The following is a 21657-nucleotide window of genomic DNA, read 5'->3' on the forward strand; positions in this document are numbered from 1 at the left end:
AAAGTTCATGATTGGAAAAACTATCATTCCTGTATAAGAAAAGGAAGACTTATCGGTAGGGTGCTTACGGGGGTAAAATTTTATGCAGAAGGCAACTGTGGAGTCAAATTTTCTATCCACAATTTTTTTATATGAAAATTGAAATTTTGGCAGCAAGGTGGAACTTCAATTCCTGGTAAAGCCAATTATGCATTTAAAGAAAAAATTAAAACTGCGAAAATTGAACAGAACAGCTGCACAGTGGCATAGTTTGGGTCTTTCTAATAATATATTATGCACAAGAATTCTAAAATTGCTGGTCATTTTAGAACAATAGTTTTTACGACTAACCATAGTCACTTCAATATTTGAAAATTAGCAACTCTTCAAAAATTCTTCTAGAGTAATAAAATTTGGAACCTGGCCTTGTAGTATTGTCATGAACCACTTTTTATCAACATCAAGTTAACGGTACAAAAGTTCACTCACGCGGGCTGTGTCCCCCCTTAACATTGGTGTAATATCTGTTTACTTTTGTTTTCTTTGCACTTTGAAGGAATGCCTGAAGTACTACAGCAACAACCATGATGAAGTGGTGATGGCATTGCTGGACAATAACCTGCCACCTAGTCTTAGTCTACCTAGTGCGTCCACGTCTGCACCTGCGTAAGTCAGACTGCTTTGGTAACTTTGATAGCCGGCTGTATAGGTGGTCTACTTTGAAAGCATTGGATTCAATCGCAGTGCCTAGCTGAAGCTGTGCCTGTGGTTGGGTTATATACAGTAGAACCTCGTTGATTCGATACCATTTTGTATGATTTCCCATTGCCAACGTTCACAATTGAGAACGTAATAAATGACCCAACAGAGTTATGCTTCTTTTCTACCAGTTAACTCTTTCCCTACCGTGCCCATTGGGCATCGTTAGCCCGCTATTGATGGTTTGAAACGCCACTTTCGAGACCTTCCGCACCGCTTACGGACACACTGTGCTATTGGATGTGAAGGAGGAGAAATATATTTTTGTTTTCTAAGCAGTTCGCTTTTTAGCGCCAGGCGGTGATTTTTGAACGCACTCCAAAGTTTCGCGATCGTCTAAGAAGAAAACTAAAAATGGCTGCCCACTATCAGTAGTTTGAAACGCCGCTTCCGATAGCTACAGACACACTGCATCATCGGACGTGAAGGAGCAGAACTATATTTTTGTTTTCAAACCAGTTCGCTTTTTCCTGCCAGGCGGTAATTTTTGAACGCGCTCCGAAGTTTCGCGATCTTCAAAGTAGAAAGCAAAAATGGCCGCGTCTGCAGCTGATTTTGTCGATGGATCGAGCAGCAGCGAGTCTGAGGCTGCTGCCTTTTCATTGGGCTTTGACTCTGCGACATTCACGACTGCAGCCCAGCACTCCCAACTGTTGCAGTTAAATTTTTGTAGTGTAATACTTGTTCAACGAAAAATTATTTTTTGGAGATAGTGCTTATTAGATGGCTATACATTTTGTATATCTCGTAATTTTCATTAAATTTTTTTCTTAGTATAGATGCAAGTGTGTCTTTACAAACTAGGAAAGGGGACCGAGTGGTAATCACTGAACCTGTAAGTGCCAGGTGGTGCTAGTCTAAAAGTGCAGCAAAGTTGAGCAAATCCTTTTTAGCCAAATATTTTTAGTCGCTATTTACAACAAGCTGCAGTTTGGTTGCCTGACTAACACAGCTACCAATACGGATAGAGGGACATGTGGACAATTAGGGCCTGCAACAGAACTAGAACCGTGACAAAAAGTCAAACCACCTTTACAGTCGCCGACCCGATAATTTGGACTCGATGGGGACGGTCAAAATGTCCCAATAATTGAGAATCCAAAATACTGGATTGGCCCAAAAATAAGTAACCTTATTCCAGAAGTGGTCAAAAAAGGTGTGTCGTATTATCAAATCGTTATTCTTACAGATACCTTCAGTTTTGTGTGACTGTAGTGGAAAATGCATCGGCATCTAGATACGAAGACATTCTTGGCACAGTGCCAAGTACGCTATCTTTTGTGAGACTAGCGCAAGGTGCATCGACGTCTGCGAGTGACCACATTCTTGGCAAAGTGCCAAGCATGCTATTTTATGACTGTGCAGAAACAACCCCTGACCCTCAAAAGGGGAAATTGGGAAGGCATTTCGCTGACGCTTTTGGTTACACTATCACTGCTTAAGCTTTAGCTGATGGCATAAGAACTGATTACTTCCTTAGTGGGCAAATGCAGCCTTTTCACGACTGCGAGTTGCTCTCAGGGATTCATATCATATTTGCATTGCACTGCCTATCAACAAGTGCTTGCATCATCTGCTAAAGAGATGCAAGCTAAAGGGATATTTAAATGCTCTTAAGTTGAACTACTTGTGTTATTGTGCTGTGTTTTTTCGGTGAAACTTAGTGCACATCTGTTACAAATTTAGTTGAAGTGAAATTTCAGTTCAATTGGCGAGTTTTCATGGTATGTGTAATAAAGAGCTACTGTCATATGGCATCAGGTATTGATGTGGCGAATAATTGGGAGGTTTTTGTGGAAATTGTTGAATTTATATGACTTGTCTGTTTTCTGTCACAGTGGTCGTCAATGAGCCATTATGTATCATGTGCTGGTTGCAGTCATGGCTTTTACTTGATTGATGCTTCTTTACTTCCATTTCATGTAGGCCACTAGAAATTGAGCCAAGAAGCATTTATGACAATGATGAGTTTGACATCCTGAGAAGAAATGATGTGGACATGTCAAAAATTCACATCGGGAAGAAGTAAGTATTGCTTTCCTCAAAGGCACCTACCTGCTTGGACTTGACTTGGGTTTCAAGGCACTTCACTGCACGCAGACAGTGTTCACTCTCCCTTTTTGCTCTTTCCTTTCCCCAAATGTAGGGTAGCAAACCGGACGCTCAACTGGTTGACCTCCCTGTCTTTCTTCTTGCTTTCTCTCTCTTGAAAAAACAACGCCGAATTCACCTCCTTGTCTGTTTTCCCATCATGTTGGCACACTAGTTTTTATGACTGTAGTACGGTGGATGAAGCATGAAGAAGCCACGCTTTATTTTGACGTGCCATTTTTCTTTTGTACAGGAGCAAAACTCCCAAGTCATTAGATGATAAAGGCCATGACAAGGTGCTGAAGGAGGTGTACGAGAAGTACAGCATAGTGCACGACGTGGTGGATGGCGAAGGTGTCTACGACGATGAATATGATGACACCTACGACAGCAACGATGTGGGTCTCGAGGAGCCAGCACCCGAAGGCGAGCTGTCCACACGCAGGTGACACTTCCCTCTCTCATTATGCTTGTTTGAGGGCTTGGTTGGTGATGCCATTGAGTGAGAGCACAGGCATGCCCTGAGTACAGAGCAGGTGGGCGCATGTTGGTATTTCTTTATTGCTTACTTCCTTTATTGGGCAGCCACACATAGTTAGCGACTGAATTTTCCGGCATAGAGGAGACCACTAGAATGCCGGAATTAATCGGGCGGTCTGAAGAAACGAATTTTAAAAAGAAAAATAAATTTGCTGAAAGTTGTGTCTCAGACAATGTCTGCTTTAAGTTTCGTGATGGTTAAAGATGCAAACCATTTATGTTTGCCCCTTCACCCCACTGGCATACCCAAAGAAGGGGCCCTGGAGTCGTCCCCCCCTTGAGAATGCCAGAGCTTTAACGCTGACAATACTAAGCGCACAGCGAGCCCCCCCCCTCCCCTTCTCTTAAGAATGCCGGAGCTTTAACACTGACAGTACTAATGGCGAATTCCATTGGGAGAACAGGAGCACTCAAAAGCACGCTGAAAGTGCTCGTTCCAGAGGCAACATGTTTCAGTGGTCGAACAGGAGTGGAAGAGCCGTCATCCAGTGGTAGAACAAGAGCAGTTTCGATGCGCCGAGAGCACCCGGGACCAGTCCGGATTGCTCTCGCCTGAAAAGCGGAGTACGGAGGAAGTCACGTGACTTAAACCGTCATATCCTCCTCATTTCTTTTTATTTTGCTTCAACCGCCGCGCGTGGCGGCAATGACGGCAGCCAAGCGTAGTTGGTGTTTTGGCACTGCTGATTTTGACGTCGGTGATACGAGCGAGCTTCGCAGCGATTTAGGGACAGATCCTGACATTTCTAGTCTGCTTTGCTTCTCGTCGGATGCGCGGGGGACAGCGGCAGCAAAGCATCTTCGCCTTGCTGAAGTGCTTCAGATGCTCGACCTGACAGCAGCGAAAGCTGCTGGAGCTCAACTTCAGATTCAAGTTGCAGTTTCAGATGATCTTCGCAGGGGAAACGTTGTGGGATGCATCAGCGCTGCACAAGAGTATGTAGTACGTGGCCACAAATGGTGACAGCCTTTCGTCCAACAAATTACAAAACGATCACGCGTGTTTTGCCGCTCTCCTGCAGAGAATGGTACTCACACGTCCCCCTCCCACCTGCTCTCCGAATGCACGCCGTATTCCACTGGCGGGTCGAGTGTCCCTGCTCTCACTGCGCGGCGCCCTGCTCCTCTTCTCCCAATGGCATTTGCCTGAATACCACAGTGAGCCTCCCCCCCCCCCTTCCCTTTTGTGGATATCTTGATGAGGGGGACCCCCTTTGGAAGCTGTCCTGGACCCGCCCCTGCCTCACCCATCGCACTGCTTGATAGGCGTCATGTGTCATTGCGATGTTGAAAGCTGCAGATGTTGAGTTTGCAATCCTCACTGTGTGATATTGACAATTTAGGATGCATTGTGCAAATACAGTAAAAGCTCGTTAATTCGGATCTCATGGGACCGGGAAAAATGTCCGAATTATCCGAATGCCAAATTAATGAATGAACAGGAAGAACAACATTAAAATCACGTTGGAGAAGCATACCTTTATTTGCTGAAGTATTTTGTAATAGTCGTCTGCTTTTTCGTGCAGTTTCCGGCTGACATTACAATTTTTCTTAACTCTTCCAAGTGGCCAACAGCACGCAAACTATCGGAACTGCTCAGGCAAACGTCCTCCAATATTAAAAGCGCCTCCGAGACTTCTCGTGAGGTGCGATGAGGTCGCGGCTCCACCTCCTCGCATGACTCTTTGTCAGAATCGTGGTGTTCCTGGGCGCCCGTGACATCATTAATAATTTCTTCATCGGTCAGGAGACCAGTCGTGGCGACACAATCATCAATCGCGATGTAGTCCTGAAGGGTCACATCTGTGGGAAGGACAGCATCGAAGGTCAGGCAGTCATCGTCAGTGGACTCGGCTGACACCTCGTCGACGCCATCGTCGGCTACTGCCGCGTGCTCGGGCCTCACAAAACCGCTGTGCCGAAAACAGTTGGCGATGACTTGCGGAGGTGTACTTTCCCACACTTGAGCGATGATGTGCACTGCGCCGAGTAAGTCCACTTGATACAACTTTCCAACTTCTGAGCATAAAATCATTCGCTCTAGCAGGTGCTTGCGGTACTTTGACTTCACGTAGTGAATGATATCCTGGTCCATCGGCTGAAGGGCAGATGTAGTGTTGGGTGGCAAAAAAACTACTTTGACGCTCTTCAGTTCCACTGTACAGTTATGGGCACTGCAGTTGTCAACAACCATAATTATCTTGCGGTCCTTAGACGTGAAGTGCCGGTCTAAGTGCTGCAGCCAGCCTCGAAAAATGTCCGAGGTCATCCAAGCCTTCCTGTTCACTGTGTACTCGACAGGAAGGCTTTTGATGTTTTTAAAACAATGTGGCTTATGCGCCTTCCCGATGACAACAAGTGGCAAGCGCTCTGTGCCAGTCATATTGGTGGCAAGAAGCACAGTTATTCTTTGCTTGCACTTCTTGCCACCAATGCATGGGCCCCCTTGAAAGTCAGTCTTGTCGGGCAGAACTCTGAAAAATAGAGCAGTTTCGTCTGCATTGAACACGTCACGTGGTTCATATGCGGCGATGTGCTGAAGCAGCTTCACATTTCTCCACTCAGTGGTCACGCTTTCGTCAACGCTGGCCTTTTCGCCGCACACACTTCTGAAGACGAGTTCGTGTCTCTCCCGAAACCTCGCGAACCACCCTTCTAACGCTCTGAACGCTTCAATGTTCATCATTGCAGCGTACTTCTCACCTTGTGCCATGATGAGAGGTCCGCTTAAAGGCAGATGCGCGTTGCGACAGTCAGTAACCCACCGGAGCAAAGCTTCTTCGAGCTGTGGATGAGCTGCGGTTCGCAACCGCTTTCTTGAAGCTTGAAACTTCTCGCTTTCGAAGGATTGAAGAATCTGTTGTTCATTTTTCACGTAGGTTCCCAACGTGCTCTGCTTCACGTTGTACTTCGTCATAATGTGCTGTCGCGATTCGCCGTTCTTGAGAGCTTGCAAAATTTACACTTTAGTCGCCAAGTTCTTGGCTTCGTACTTCTGCCGCTTTGCCGGCGTCGCCATCACTGTAGCGAACGATGGTGGTGGCATGCAAACACAGTCACAATGAAAAAAAACCTATGCAAGAAGAGAACACAAGGGAAAATGGCGTCGAAGGCGCAGTGGAGCGATGAAAGAAGACACCGACGTTCGGTGACGCTGCGATCGCCCCCACTAGTTGATGATGATGGCGATGCCTCTCAGGTTTCGATTTCACTCCAGTGGTGCCAGCGCTGCTTTACCACACTTTCGTGTAGCGGCAGCCGTCAGCATTTGTCCGAATTAAGTGGTGCGGGGCCGAATTCTGACTGAAATAACGAAGGTTTGGTCCCATAGACTAACATGCACTTTTGCCGGGACCAATAGAGCCGTCCGAATTATCCGAATTAACAGGTGTCGAATTAACGAACTTTTACTTTAGTTCAGAACTGCCTACAGTAAGTGCACAGATGAACTTGATAGGTGCACCCGCAGTAATTTATGGCTAGCCATCTGCAGACCTAAATCACACCTGTACAGTCATCAGACTAGCCTATGCATGTAGTCTCAGGCGCTTTCGTCGATGAGCCACTCCTACGAATGTATTAGCAGCAAGCGTTTTGCAGCAGCTTACCGTGCTTACTTGACTGTAGCGCGACCGCAGTTGTAACACGAGGGGTGACTTCCCAATCACACAAAATAAAAGAAATAAAACCACGATTGCAGCGCGAGATAAATGGGGAAAGGTACCTTTATTCAAGGAATCGCATCTCAGAAAAGAGTTCACTTATTGTCGGAAGAGGAGGCGACAGAGCTTTCCTTATTGCTATCCACCTCCCAGATCAAACCATCGGATTTGCATTTAAAGAGGGCCTCCCGCTGGCCCCGCCATCCGGGAAGTGCGACTCGTTGGCATCGAGCAGCAGTCGAGTTTCCAGGCTCTTCGGACACCAAAATTGCTTGTCTTTTGAAGCATGCGTCATACTGGACGCCATGATGTCGCGAATGAACAGAGTCGAAGCATGAAAGGCTGCACACAGAGTACTGCAGCACCATACCACTACTCACAAGCACAGCAGAAATGGTGGCGATTCGGTTGTGACTACAAAGAACAAGCTTTGACTTCATTCGACTTATCTATGAATTGGACTGTGACGTAAAGCTACAGGTTGCTAACACAATGCTAACTAATAAACTAACATAACTGCTAACATAAACTAACATAACTGCAGGATTTAGAATATTTGTTCTAAAATGGTCAATTCTGCCATTATTCAAATGTAACGCGAGAGTCGACATCTATCAACAACAATCTTGAAATAACGTTCGCGTTGCACTCGAGTAAATGCGGTACAACCTGTTACCATGCCATTCAGCGGCAAGTTTTCATCACCGTGCAGCATAGGCCGTTAGTTCCAACCAGTTCTGCTTCATTTGGTGTCGGTGACCTAAGTTAGGGTTAAGTGCTGATTTGATGCAGATTTATTCGCCACAACTGTACGAAGTCTGTTAGAAAAGTATCCGACTTTCGGCCGTGGAAAAAAAACTGGCATAACTGGAGAATTGGAAACCTAATCACCCTCAAAGTACCGCATATACTCGTGTAAGAGCCGCACCCCTACTTTGAAAGGAGAAATTTCAAAAAAAAAAGTTCGGAAAGTCCCGCCAGAAAGGTGTAGTTAGTTCAATCGAAGCTAGATGGCACTGCCAGTTTTCCGCTTCTGCCGGCCAAGCCGTTGAGCTGGTTGAGCCAATGCCTCCTAGGAGGCGTTGGTTGAGCGTTGGCGTACGGCGCCATGATTGCTTTGTCTGGTGCATCATTTGCATCGTGTCGCCGGCGAACTGGTGTCACTCCGTCAGTAGTAGTGAGCCCTGTTTGAGCCAGCGCAGGTGAAGGAAGATGGGCCGGCATTTGAGATCGTTCACTGCTTCATTTAAACTGCAAGTGACTGAATATGCCGAGGAGCACGGAAAGCGAGAAGCTGGACGCAAGTACGACGTAGACGAGAAGCGCGTGCGTTACTGGATAAAGCAGAAAGATGCCCTCTCCGCTACCAACAGGAGCCGAAAGGCGTTTCGCGGCAAGAAGTGCAAATACCCGGAACTCAAAGGCAAACTCGTCAAATATGTCATCGACATTCGAATTGACGGCTACGCTGTATCAACTGACATGGTACGCGTGAAAGCCCTGAACATCGCTCGCCACATGGAAATACCCCAGGCACAATTCAAGGCAAGTCGGGGGTGGGCTACGTGGTTTATGAACCGGAACTAGCTCTCTATCTGCCGCAGAACGACGTTTTGTCAAAAACTTTCAAGTTAATACGAAAGCCATGTGGTTAAATTCCATCGCTTTGTGAATGCTCTCAGGAGGGTACATGAGTACGACCTCTCCCAAATTGGAAATGCGGACCAGTCTCCTGTGTGGTTCGACGCACCTGAAAGCACCACAGTGGATTTAAGGGGTGCGAAAAGTGTGTCTGTGCGCACGACCAGCGCAGAACGTCAAAGATGCACTGTGATGCTGTGCATCACGGCAGATGGCAGAAAACTTCCGCCGTGTGTCTTGTTTAAACGAAAAACTCTCCCAAAAGAAAAGTTCCCGCAGGGAATCATCGTATGTGCCCAGAAAACGGTTGGATGTGTGAGGAACTCGTCGTAGACTGGATCAAGACCGTATGGGCAAACAGACCTGGAGGCCTGTTACAACAGAAAGCCCTCCTTGTTCTGGACAGTTTCAGGGGCCACTTCACTGACCGCGTCAAGGGCCGACTCGCCACGACTCGCACGGACTTGACCGTTATTCCTGGAGGGCTAACGAGTGTGCTGCAGCCGCTTGACATCTGCATTAACCGTCCTTTCAAAACGGAATTTCGCCGATGCTACTTGGAATGGATGGCTGGAGGCCATCATGAGAAGACCCCTACGGGACGGCTGAAGCGGGCATCGCTCCAACAAGTGTGTGCGTGGATTTTGACTGCATGGCGTGCCGTGCCATTGGAAACAGTTGCGAAAAGCTTCAAGGTGACTGTAATTTTGAACAGCGTGGACGGTACTGAGGATGATCGTCTCTGGGGGGATGCAGAAGACGCCGACGCAATCTCTTCCGAGGGCGAGGACAGCGATAGCGACGTGGAATCGTAATAAAAACATTCCTGGCATGTCATTTGTGACTCTCTTGCACACTGCTACTGTTGCGGAAACAGTAGACCTTTGGTGAGCTGTCGTCGGCCTGATTCGTGTAAGGGCCGCACCAAGCAAAAATTTCGAAAAGAAAAGTGCGGCCCTTACACGAGTATATACAGTAGTCTCCTTGGGACTCCACAAACTTCTCCCAGCAGTGCTGCCATTGTTGGAAGCATTCCGAGAAGGCCGCTTTCGGAATGGAGTTGAGCTCAGCTGTCGTTGCAGCCATAATGTCCTCTCTTGTCTGAAATCGTGCTCCTTTCAATGGGCTCTTGATTTTGGGAAACAGCCAGAAGTCACAGGGGGCCGTATCAGGAGAGTAAGGAGCCTGTTGGACTACAGGAGTCTGGTTTTTCGCCAGAAAAGTCTGAATCAAGTGTGAGGAATGTGCAGGAGCATTGTCGTTGATGGATGCGCCAATTTCCTGTTGACCACAACTCCGGTCTCTTGTGCCGCGCAGCATCACGTAGGCGACTGAGGACATCCCTTTGGTGATTGTTTGACCCTGTGGTGTGTACTCGTGGTGTACCACACCGCGGGAGTCAAAGAAAGCAGTCAGCATCACTTTGACGTTGCTGCGGCCTTCTTTGGTCTTGATGACGTGGAATGCTTACACTGTGACCACTGGGATTTGGTTTCCGGGTCGTACCCGTACACCAAAGACTTGTCACCAGTGATTATGGTGTTCATGAAATCAGGGTCACTGTTTGTGGAATCCAGCATGTCCTGTGAGACTTAAACACGTAGTTGCTTTTGCTCCACTATGTGCAGCTTTGGCATGAATTTTGCCGCAACTCTCTTAGTGGCCAAATCTTCTGTCATAATGGAATGTGCAGAAAAAGTGCTGATGCCCACCTCTTCCACTATTTCTCGGATAGTCACACGATGGTCCCGCATGACCACAGCGTTAACTTCGGCAATGACCTGGTCATTTCGGCATGTTGATGGCTGACCGGAGCGTGGCTCGCTCTCCACCCATGTGCGGCCGTCTTTAAACCAGTCGTACCACTCCTTAATCTGTGTGCTGCTCATAGTATTGTCACCGAAAGCCGTCTGAATCTTCCGAATGGTTGCCACTTGGCTGTCGCCCAGTTTCTGGAAAAATGTTATGCAGTAGCGCTGCTCCAGTCGCTCCATCATTTTCCTTGTAATAAAAGAACCGACGAGAGCACTGTGCACTACCTCAATCAAATGCTGCGTCCCAGCGCCTGACGCTATCGGCAGGTGGGAAAAAATTTTCGCATTCGTACGAAAGTTCAAGGTCGGCTGATACAAGCGCGCTTGTTTCATATCCATCAGGTGTTCGCAAAAAAAAATAAGGTCGGATACTTTTCTAACAGACCTCGTATGGTAGTCGGAAAGCCGAGAAACCACATTGCCAATGAAAAGGGATCTGGAGGATGACAACTTGAATTGTTCATGGCCACTGCTTTTATGACTTTCACACATGGGTATCGTCTGAAAAAATTGAGCAGGTCTGAAGAATCGGTCATGTGATGCAGGGTGCCGTGAACATGCAGCAACTCGAAACTAGGTCACAATGACCTCTACATCTCTCCCACTGTAAGTCAAAAGAAGATAAAAGAGGCCGTTGCTACTGAACGTCACAAATTCAAGTTCTACCATGGAATTGCTTGCCTGCTGCTGCGAGTTCACACAATACCATCATTTGTACCGTTGTGATTGTCCAAACACAGCCCTTACTGAAAAATTTACGTCTCGAGACTATCAGCAGAGCTCACAGAGCCAATTCATATGGCTCTCTTATGTAGATTCCCAAAGTTGGTCTGTCGTTTCAAAAATAATTCACCTCACTAGGCAAGATGGCAAGAAAGTCACCAGGTGGTGCAAGCAGGTCTTACAAATTAAAATCTCTGTGTTTGCAGCATTGAAGTCGATTCAGCTTTGTAATAAAGGATTTGGGTGTACAGTCTGTTTGCAGTGTGTAATCTCTCTGTTTCTCTTTTTTAAGGGCTTTCACTACTCCCAGAGTTCTGGAGCAAAAATCAGGCAGGAGACACAAAGAAAATCGATATGAAGACAAAGATGGAGACAGCGTAAGTGTTTCAGAAGACAGTATTGTCGATTTCATTTCTCATGCGTGCCATTCAAATATGAAGGGTACAATTAAAGGGGCATTGAGAAAAGGTAGTTTTGAGTTTAGCAGTATGCCACTATCTCCTTATAAAAGTACTTGTGTAACAATATATGCTATAACATTCAAGCCCTCCTGCAAACGGCAACCTCTGTATTAACCGATGCAAAAATGAACTATGCACAGTAATGTGTTTATTGTCGCAATTGGATGCAATAAGGAAATTTCGGCTTCAAAAAGAAAAATTGCTTTTACTGGGCTAATTAAGTATTTGGGTGATCGAGTAAAAACTAGAATTACGTGTAACAAATGATGGCAATGTGAGCTTGAGTCACGATTGTGCACAGTGCACTCCACTCTTGAAGTGCATGCCGTAATTCGCTGGAGCACTTTGGGCACGGGGCACAGCCAGTGTACATGGAGCAAATAACATGCAATACACTGTGCTGTTGTCAAGCCTCACCTGTCACCTAGGCAGGCATATATTGTGGCCCTCATTAAACTTCTTAGCACGTGCGCTACTTCACATAGACGTTTCTTTAATGCTGAAATCGAAGTTACCGTATCTCTTGCTCAGCTTACCTGCACTGTGCAGCAGCTTTAACACTCAGTATAGAAAGTGAAAATTCAATGAAGCACACCTTGTTCGCTCAAATTTTCCCATAATTCGGACCAATTGCCATGGTCCATCCCAGCTGCATAAATTTCTATGCAGGGAACAGCCTGGTAATTTGGGCGCTAATGGTTTCGACTACAAATAATTCCGATTGTCCGCTGGTGTTTAGTTTTGCAACGATGTAATATGTGACGCCCCTGACAATGGTTGGATTTTGCCAAGTTTATTTTAAAAATGACAAGACCAAGGCTCTTTCTCACCCACTTTGGCTACATTATGGAAGGCCAGAACCAGAATATGCAGCAGAGGTTTGACAGTCATGGCTGCCACCACAGTGCTCTTAGTGAGTGCTCCCAGAATTGATGTAGGCTATTAGAAAAAACATTTTTTCTTCAGTCTTGAAAGGGGTCTCAGGGGAGCTAGCTCGCACTAGCATGCATAGTCATCAGTGCTGGGTTGTGTCTAGCTGTCAACAACTGGTTCATTTCAGCGTTGTCATCAGATCAGTCGTTATTGTAGCTGTTTCAGTTTAAAATCTGGCTCAAATAATAGGAGCACTTTTACTTGTTCCAGTGGCATTTATAGTGCGGACAGTGAAATCTCGCCGGAGAATTTAGTATGGTAATAAAATTACTGCTTGTGATGTAGTCTACCATGTAAGCCCATTCGTAAAAACTCGTCAAGTTCACCTTAGTGCCCTTTCCAAACGTCTTCTTCAATGTTAATTCAGGAGAAAGAGGAGACTGCGCCACGTGACCAGTTTGTTGCAAACCCAGCAGAAATTCGGGCGCAGAGGGAGAGGCGCTATCAAGAGAAGATGGAGCGCTCAGGTCAAGCGCCCCGCAGAAGGGATGTAAAAGGTGTGTTTGTGTTCGTGTGCTTTGCTTTCATTGCAACAGCAACATTCTTTCTGCTGTTTGTTCTAGTCATGTTTTCCGCAAAGTATACCATCTTTCCAGATGTATTACCTGTTCCAAAAATTTGATAAATGTTATTGCTGGGATTTGAACATAGTCTTATGCAGTTATTTGTGCTAGTTCTAAATGCACAATTTTTTTCTCCCTTTTTTTTCTGTAGGATTGTTACTGGAGTTCTGGTTTATATCTAATTCATATGGTGACTTCTGTCTGTTACTAGTTTAGCTTGCAGCTTGAGCATTGGTAAAGCATGTGTTACTTCTAGAAGATATAAAAAATTTTAATAAGACCTAAAGTTCTGCGAGCACAGGGGTGTAATACACACCGGGGCAGCCTAGACAGTGGTTGTTCTCGTGATTTTCATGCACATCTTGTACAACAGGTGGACCAAAGGGCCAGGGCCAGTCCCGAGACGTGGTCCAGGACAGACAGTTCAAGGAGAGGCACAAGTCATCCTTTACACACAACCAGAGGGCTCAAGCTGACTACAAGCGCAGCCGCGGCATGTACTCCTAGCATCTGCCAGCGAGCTGCGCACAGATCTCACGGCCACTGGCAACAATGTGCAAGCGTGTGGCCCCGATACCTGCAGCGCCACACTGCGATAACTTCCAGTGTTATGTCGGTAATATTTGTGCGCACATACACCTGCCAGACACAGCATCTGCAGCATGCGTGCATGGCCCGACAGATAATGTTGGCGGTTATAACAAGGTGGCACTGCTTGTGCTGTATGTTGAGTTGGTAAAGGAAGCCAGTATGGGTGGCCCTTCCAACTAAACACCACCGGCTTGTTTGCTTGCACGGAAATTTTGCTCAGAAGCTGGACTCTGTGGTGGGCTTCATTCAAATGCCGCACTCAGATGGGCTACATGCCTCACTGCTCTAGAAAAAATATTAAGTATACACTGTGTGCAGTGATGCTGGATTGGGAAAGCCATTTTTGCAGCACAAGGATAGGTGGTGCGGTCTGTACTAGGGAAGTAAAATGCATACCACGTGGGTTGCAGGACATAAAGCAGTTTCACTCTCCAGGTGACAGATGGCACCACCAATTCCACCCCCCTCCTTCTTTTTTAATGTGCTTTGTTTATTTTGTCTGGCGTCATTATAAACAACCTGTACTTCTGATCTTTTCTTGATAAAACAAAAATATAGGATGCATGCATGGTAATACCAAAACAAAGCCCCTCTTCAAGTTTGATTTCTGCACGAAATGTGATTGCAAGCAAGCCACTGATTTAGATGGAAGAAGGTTACACGTGGCTTCCTTAATTATCAACTCAACAGTCTGTGGCATTCAAGGCCACGCATTCAAGTGTTGGTGCCAACATTTATGGGGTCTTCGCGATGAGCACTCTTGTACAGATGTAGGAACAGTTGACTACACAGTATAAAATGCAGATTGTTTTTGTTTTATTTTATTTTTTTGTGATGCTTTATTTGCATGGTGCAGGCTTTATATAATTTATGTGCAAATAGTTTGACCTGACCATGATGCAAACACTTTTGAATTTTCCAAAAGGCATTGAATGCCTTGCAACTGTAGGAGTCAACTTGTACTTTTTGTGGGGCCCTATCAAGTGACGACTGCTGAAGGATGTGCCTTATGGAGCAAATATTTATCACTCTGGGAGCATTTCTTACTGTGTGTCCCTTTGATGCACTTGTGTGTTTCTGTGTTTTATTAACTGTCTTATTTTGTGTACAGAAGCAACTGTCTCCTAAGCTGAGTTGCCTTTTTTGTTGATTTAGCTAAGTAGCTTTACTTCTGCTTTATGTTTCATCAGCAGCTACAGAAGTCGCGTTTTAGCTGTTGTCGAAGACAACTCTCAATACGCGAAGCCTTGTTCATATGCAAAATAAATGTTCATGCTGCAACTGCTAAGTTAGCAGTAGCAGCTTTATTGTTCCACCAGTTTCCCATTATAAGAAAATTGCTTGGACTTCTGGTTCTTTCTCCTTAGTTTTTTTTTAAATTCATTTGTGCTGTTGCCTCCTAGTGAATAAGTTAAAAACCACTTAGCAGCATTTTATTTGCACCTGGTAGTTTTCTTTTGTGCGTAAACTTTATTTTAAATTGTTCCTATGAGAGGCTGTCTTTGAAGAGAGAGAAAGTTCATTCACCATGAGAAGTACAGAGTTTTTTTTTTTCCCACCTTACTTGCACAGGTAGAAGGTGGTTGAAACAGAGAAGCTTATGTTTTGTGTCTCTTTTCAGACAGCTCACTTAGAGTTTTATGAAATTAATTTTTTTTTTATTTGTGACTACCATGGTCCATAAAAAAATTTAAATTTTTGTCCTGCTTAAGACAAAAGCAGGCTAAGCAGGCCTCAGTAGTACAGTGTAGACCGCTTATAACGTAAGTCGCCGGAGTCACGAATATCTGCACTATAAGCGGTACCGCACTATAACCAAAGCAACAATTTTCAAGGCCCGCACATATGCAAAACGTGCACCGAACCGCCACACGTATGCGACAGTCGAGGAATGCGGCTAGAACGTTTGCATTCAATTTACAGTCGAATCTCGTTAATTCGAACCAAATCACGCGGCGGCGCCTCCGACCGGCATTGCTCCAGCACCGTCATAGAGTAAAAGCTTAGGAGATAACCCTCAATGTTGCACGCGAACAAAAAAAAAATGCGGCGGAAATTTTACCCTCTCTCAAATGGCAAGGTCGCCGATTCTGCGTTGCGCCGGAAGGTGCGTGTACGTGCCGACATCTCAGCCACGCTACCATAGCCACGCGTAGAAAATGGCAGTGAACTCTTCTTTCTCCTTTATGCTTCCTCTACTTTCTAGTCACGTGTTGACCTTGCACACTGCGGCTATGGCGCAGAGAGAAGCAGCGGCGCTGTCCCAGGCTGGCCAATGAAACCGCCCACACCGGCAAACGCCCGCTTCCCGATAACGGCAGAAAACGAAATTTCTGGGAGCTGGCGCCGGGCCGGCTGGAGCGACGCCTGCACGGCGGCGGGCGCGCACGGTGACAGTCGAAAGTGAGGGAGTTAGGAGGGAGGGCGAGGGGAACCACCGAAGCGGCGGAGTTGCCGAGGCGAAATCCGCTTCCCTGCCGCCCTCCTCCCTCACATTCCACGGTCTCCGCGTGCGCCCTTCGCCGTGCCGTGCAGGCACCGCCCGCTCCCCGAAGTTTTGTTTACTGCCGTTATCATGAAGCGAGCGTTGGCTGGCATTGGCAGTTTCGTGGCCCTAGCTCGCTATGGGCGCCGTGATATTTCACGACTCGCACTTCTGGTTGTTCGCACCACGTGCCCTTCTCCTCCACTTCGTCTCTCTTTCTTCCTCGAGCACTCCTTGGGGCGCCCATTTGAAGGGAACTGGCTGTTCGTTCGCACCTCATTCCCTTCTCCTCCACTTCTCTCTTTCTTCCTTGAGCACTCCTTGGGGCGCCCGTTTGAGGGGAGTGTTCGCCGTCTCCGCTGACTTCCGTACTCCCAGGCAGCCGTACTGTAACCGGTATTTCGTTTCTTGCAACTGCACAAGCGATACGTGTATACTTGGAGTGCTATGGGAAAATTAACGGGAGTCTGAAAAGACCGCACTATATCCGGTCCTGCACTATAAGCGGTTGCGTTATAACTGGTCTATACTGTATTGCCGCATTTGGAAAGTACATTAAGTACAATTGCCCACAAACACACTGGCACTGTGGAGCGTCAGTGCAGCTGAGCAAGCCATGTATCAAAGATCTGCACAGGCGGGGTGATGCCTATAGGTATGTTTTTGCATTGTCTGCTACAATGTTTGGGCATGCCGATGGAAATGCTTACTGAAGTCGAAGCAGTCTACTGGGTTTTGGGTGGTGAAACCGCCGTTTGTTAGCATACGGCAAACAAACTCAACGTTGGCTTGCCGCAGCGGCAATACCGTAATATTCGAGAGAAGCCCCATCCCCCCCAAAAAAAACACTCCTGTTTTTGGCATGATTTGCTATTTTTTCCAAAACACCGAAAGATTGCCCCACAAAGGTAATGTGAAGAAACTTTCGCGGCAAGACATCGTGAACTTCATGTCCAAGGCTTGGGCATCCGTGTCTGAAGAAGTTGTGGCCCAATCGTTCAAGCGCTCTAGGATATCTATAGGGCCCTTTGCTCTCGGGTGTTACATTTTTTTTTTAATTTGGGGGGTAAAAATCACGTATTACGTCTAAAGAGGAAAACCTTGAATAAATAGGGTGTTTTGTGGTCTGGTGGCCCAATGTTTGGGATTTTTCTGATAAGCTTTACAAAAAATTAACACAAGCAGTTGTCTCTAGGGTGGTGCGAATGCCGAAAAGTAGATTTTGAATTGGATATTGAATCAAATCGAGAAAAAAAATGACGAATATTCAATCGAATATCAGAAAATTTAACACAACTTTTATGCTTCCAAATTTCGCACAAAAAGCAGAGTGCTGCAAATGCTCAGGAGGCTAATCACATTACTTAGAATCTTGCTAGCTTTCAGTAACTTTGGTACCTATGAATCGAGACGTATAGTGTGCTCTACTCTTGTTAAAGGGAACACCAAATTAGTATGCCAGCACTGATAACAACTCAGTTCGTATACGAAGGTCTGAAAAATATTTTTACCCATATCATGTGTCACGATATTTTTTTTTCCTATATAATCTTTACTACTACTAATACTACTGTCACATAGAATTATGTGCTTTTTCCCTCCGAAGCTAATGAAACAGCGAAGTTGTCCTAAATATCAATGGAGTTTTCAGTTTAATAGTGAGCCATACTGCGCTTAATGGCAATCTATATTGCTTAGAAAGTGTTGCTTTCCAGTTTTTTTTTCCAGAAAACAGTAGGATTTCCCCACCTTATAGCTGGTGGTTTTTGTGGCTTATCATCATCTCTAAGGTCAATCTGTGCGACTGACAAAATTCAGGAATGCGCATCATGTCACCTGGCACTGCTCTGCGTGGTCATCAGTGAAGCACACTTTAACCGCAGGCGCTAAAGAGTTCTCAAATTGGGAGGCCCACGGCACGCTCCCACAACGTCCCCCCCACCCCCTTTCTTTTTCGTTCGCGTCCTTAATCACCCGTGTAAATGCGTCTGCAACTGGGGGTCAGCGCACTATCACGTGATATTTTCGAGCCCGCCATGTAAATCTATATCTTTTCTTGTGACGGGTCGCTCGAAGCTACGAAAGGAGACCCTTGTGTGCCTACTAGTGGCATTTGGAACAAGGGACCACTGTACGGTATTTCGCAAAGATGGCGGCCGTGAACATGCATCGGCCATCCCTTGTACTTGCTTTCATTGTCGAGGCAATTTGTTGGCTTTCTGAGGGTCGTGCGACCGCTGTGAATAGATCTGCGTTAATTTGGAACCGCACCGACGCCGAACGACACAGTTCCGATTAGGCGTAACGTGCTAGACAGTGTGGCCGAAAATTAAAACTTGTTGCTAATAAGTTCCTACGGGGGGTTCATCAGTGATCAGTTGTGAAATCACGCGTAGGAGTTAGATTTATGGCCATTGAAGGTGGAGTTTGGGTTCGCAATCAACCAGCCGGCAACTACTGCAAGCGTGCGTGCCAAGTTGATCTGTGTGCTCGCATATGTAGAAAGGTCTGAACTGCGCAAATCTGCGTATGTGAACACTGAACTCACGTATTCAGTGCAATCAGCTAATCCAGTGGCTAATCAGCTCTATCTTTGCACATGCTTCTGTGCTGTCCACACAAACTGCTTTTAGTGATCCCTTTGTTCGCTTAACATTAATCGTTTCAATCAGTATCGTCAACCTGGTCGAACCTTGTACTGACAGAGATTGCGTGGTGTGGGAACGCTGCACCCGTAAGGGCACAGACTATGGCTGGGTCATTCACTGAAGATACTGATATTCGAAAAATCGAATATTAAATATTAGATTTGCAGATCAGATTATTTGAATGTTCACTATTTGATTCGAAATCGAGTATTCGCACACCCCTAGTCTCCTTTCGGGCGCAAATGTTCTATTTGAACAAGTGAAATCACTGACAAGAACATGTAATGGCAAAGAGAGCAGCTGGCAAATCATGTAATGAACTCGCCTCTACAAATCCTTTTTGTCAGGCATTATTAGTATATTTAAAAGGCCACATTAACAAAAACAAGAAATAAAGACAGGTTTTGCGATCCCTTGTTAATTTGGTCTCTGCACTTTTTTTAACAAAGGAAGAGAAGTAAAAAAAAAGTTGTGCACACGGGCATGCTTCAAAGGGGGTGTGATGCTTTCCCTTATCTTACAAGCTCTTGTTGACGTACATTATCATGTGCATTGGAACCAATCCTGTGTCCATCTCGGACCTCTCGAGCATCTCTTCTTTATCTATTGCTGTCCTGTTTTACTAGTTCCCAATACCGCCCTTTTTTGCTGGTTGCCAGTCGCACTTCTTTGAAGGTAATGTAGCTGGGGAGACATCCTCTCAACCTCACAGCTTCTGTTCACAATGGCAGAGCAACATCAACACTTCGTTAATTGGCTTCTTACTGCATTACCGCCGTTTACTGGTATGCGACTTGTGGGAAATGCAATGGCAATGTCCCTTATTGTATTCTTGTAAGCACGGCTACCAAAAAAAAAAAACATGAAGCTTTTGTTCACTCAACGCTGGCAGGTGCTCAATATATTATGTTTATATATGCCAGTTTTGCTTGAGTGTTGCGTTTTGCTTGAGTGTTGCGAAGTTGCGTTTGGGGTCTCTGAGCAGCAAGCTGACAACTACTGTGAATGCTTGCCAGAGTTTGTTTACTAGCTGGAAAGACAAAATGTTGATAGCTTGTGTGTAGGCAGTAAAATTTGCGCAGCAGGGCCGAAATTGTCTGTGTTGTGTTGACACGCAGTATACGTCATGCTTTGCTACAGGCTAAATTCTGAGCAAAGGTGTGGTCTTTAGTGTGGAGTTTTCCACTAAGTATTATCACCCTGAAATGCAACAGGGGATAAAAACTTATAAAAACAATTATGCAATTTTTTTTCCACACTTCTTTATAATTTACATTTTCATCGTCAACTTTGCATCTGAAAAGTAGGTTGGCAACAGTACATGAATTCAGTTTGTGGGTGTCAGTTAAGCACCTGTTCTCTTGTGATAAATAAATTTTAAAAGCATAATTGCATATTTTTCTCGGTTACAAAAGAGTGTGTTATCAAATAGCCACTCATGACATGTATCAGTCTTGTTCTCAATGTAGCAAGCAGAAGAGTACTATTTAATGGGTTTGGGTCACTGCAATGGAATGGTACAAGATTGGGGTCAGCACTTTGAAAAGAAATAAATACTTCAAAGCCGGGGCAGATGTGTACTTTCAAGCATAACAGTAGTGCTTGTTTTTATGGCTATTATTATAGGAAGAAATGTTTGCCATTACTCTATGAGGGCCAAGCTCAGGCAACTTGTTTTTGTGCTTAAGTTCTTGTATACAGAAGTTGCGCGGAATCCTGTGATATAGTGTCACACCTGACAAAATGTGTATGGAAGAAATGTTTTTCAATGAAACAGTTTGCTCTTGGTGCAAGTGTACATGCTTTTTTTTTTTTCAGTGGCTATGTGTACAAACTTACAAGAACCACTGATTTGCTATGTACATTAAGAAAGTGTACAGTCGCCTTTCGTTAATTTGACCCTGAAAGGACCGATGAAATTGGTTGACTCATCTGACCTGTCAAATTAAACAAGAGGCAGAAAAAACACGAGAACACACTGCTCATTAATTTGACAGCATTTGCCCAGATTTTGACACATCTCTTAATTGAATGTGCACCCACTTTTTATGGGTTCAAAGTAGAGAGCTGATGTAGAAATGACATGTTAGAGCTCCTAAAGTTGAAATGAAATGCAAACGCGATGTTTTAGCAAGGAAAAGGTAGCATGCAACCTTTCCTATGACATAGCTGCAGAGGCAAAAATATTTCTTGGGAATATTTTCATATATTTCCCCTTTAGAAAGAAATGAACTTTTAAAACATGTTATCTCGGTTTATTGTCTAAAATACATTATAGCTAAAATGCAAAAGAGGTTTGGCAGCATGTTCGCATGTTTACGAAACCAGCCAGCTATATTTGTACAAAAAAAGTTGGTGCAGATTGAAAGAAACTAAACAAGAACCGTAACTAAATGATCGGCATTTCGTAATGTGCCATGTGGCGGGAAAATGCCACATTAAGCAGCGATAAAGTGATAAAAAGAAGAAGGCGCAGCTGGCTTTGAACCTGCTAAGTCGGGCTGGCAGTATCAGTGTTCTTGATCGGTCGTCGTTCAGAGCGCTCAGTTATCACTCAGATTCGCTACTGCAGGCACAAAGAAGGTTCGGTGACCTTGTTATGAAAACTGCGATTTTGGAACGACTTTCGTGTCATTTCAAGAGCTATTGCTGCAACCAGCTGAAAGCTGAGTCATTGAAGTTGATAAATCCCCTGGAATACACCAATCGATGCAATAGTTTCATCGCAAATCTCTTCATATTGGCCAAAAAAGCCTCCAAAATTTTA

At 45.3% G+C, this 21657-nt stretch overlaps 1 protein-coding gene across 2 annotated transcripts in view; it reads left to right on the forward strand.

The window, feature by feature from the left end:
• The window catches only part of LOC119441855 (activating signal cointegrator 1 complex subunit 2), a 70998-nt gene extending 50224 nt beyond the window's left edge, over positions 1-20774 (forward strand). The window contains exons 14-20 of one of the 2 annotated variants that reach the window (XR_007465617.1): positions 536-645; positions 2665-2763; positions 3083-3274; positions 11502-11586; positions 12971-13100; positions 13540-13728; positions 13901-20774. Coding sequence is in view for 1 of the 2 variants with exons in the window: in XM_037706490.2 (XP_037562418.1) it covers positions 536-645; positions 2665-2763; positions 3083-3274; positions 11502-11586; positions 12971-13100; positions 13540-13673 (750 nt within the window). In the remaining variant the exon portion in view is untranslated. Of the gene's footprint in view, positions 1-535; positions 646-2664; positions 2764-3082; positions 3275-11501; positions 11587-12970; positions 13101-13539 lie in introns of both variants that reach the window. The other variant, XM_037706490.2, reaches the window with a different exon arrangement.
• The last annotated feature ends 883 nt before the right edge of the window (positions 20775-21657 follow it).

This window comes from Dermacentor silvarum, chromosome 2, assembly GCF_013339745.2.
Source record: "Dermacentor silvarum isolate Dsil-2018 chromosome 2, BIME_Dsil_1.4, whole genome shotgun sequence".
Classification (NCBI taxonomy): domain Eukaryota; kingdom Metazoa; phylum Arthropoda; class Arachnida; order Ixodida; family Ixodidae; genus Dermacentor; species Dermacentor silvarum.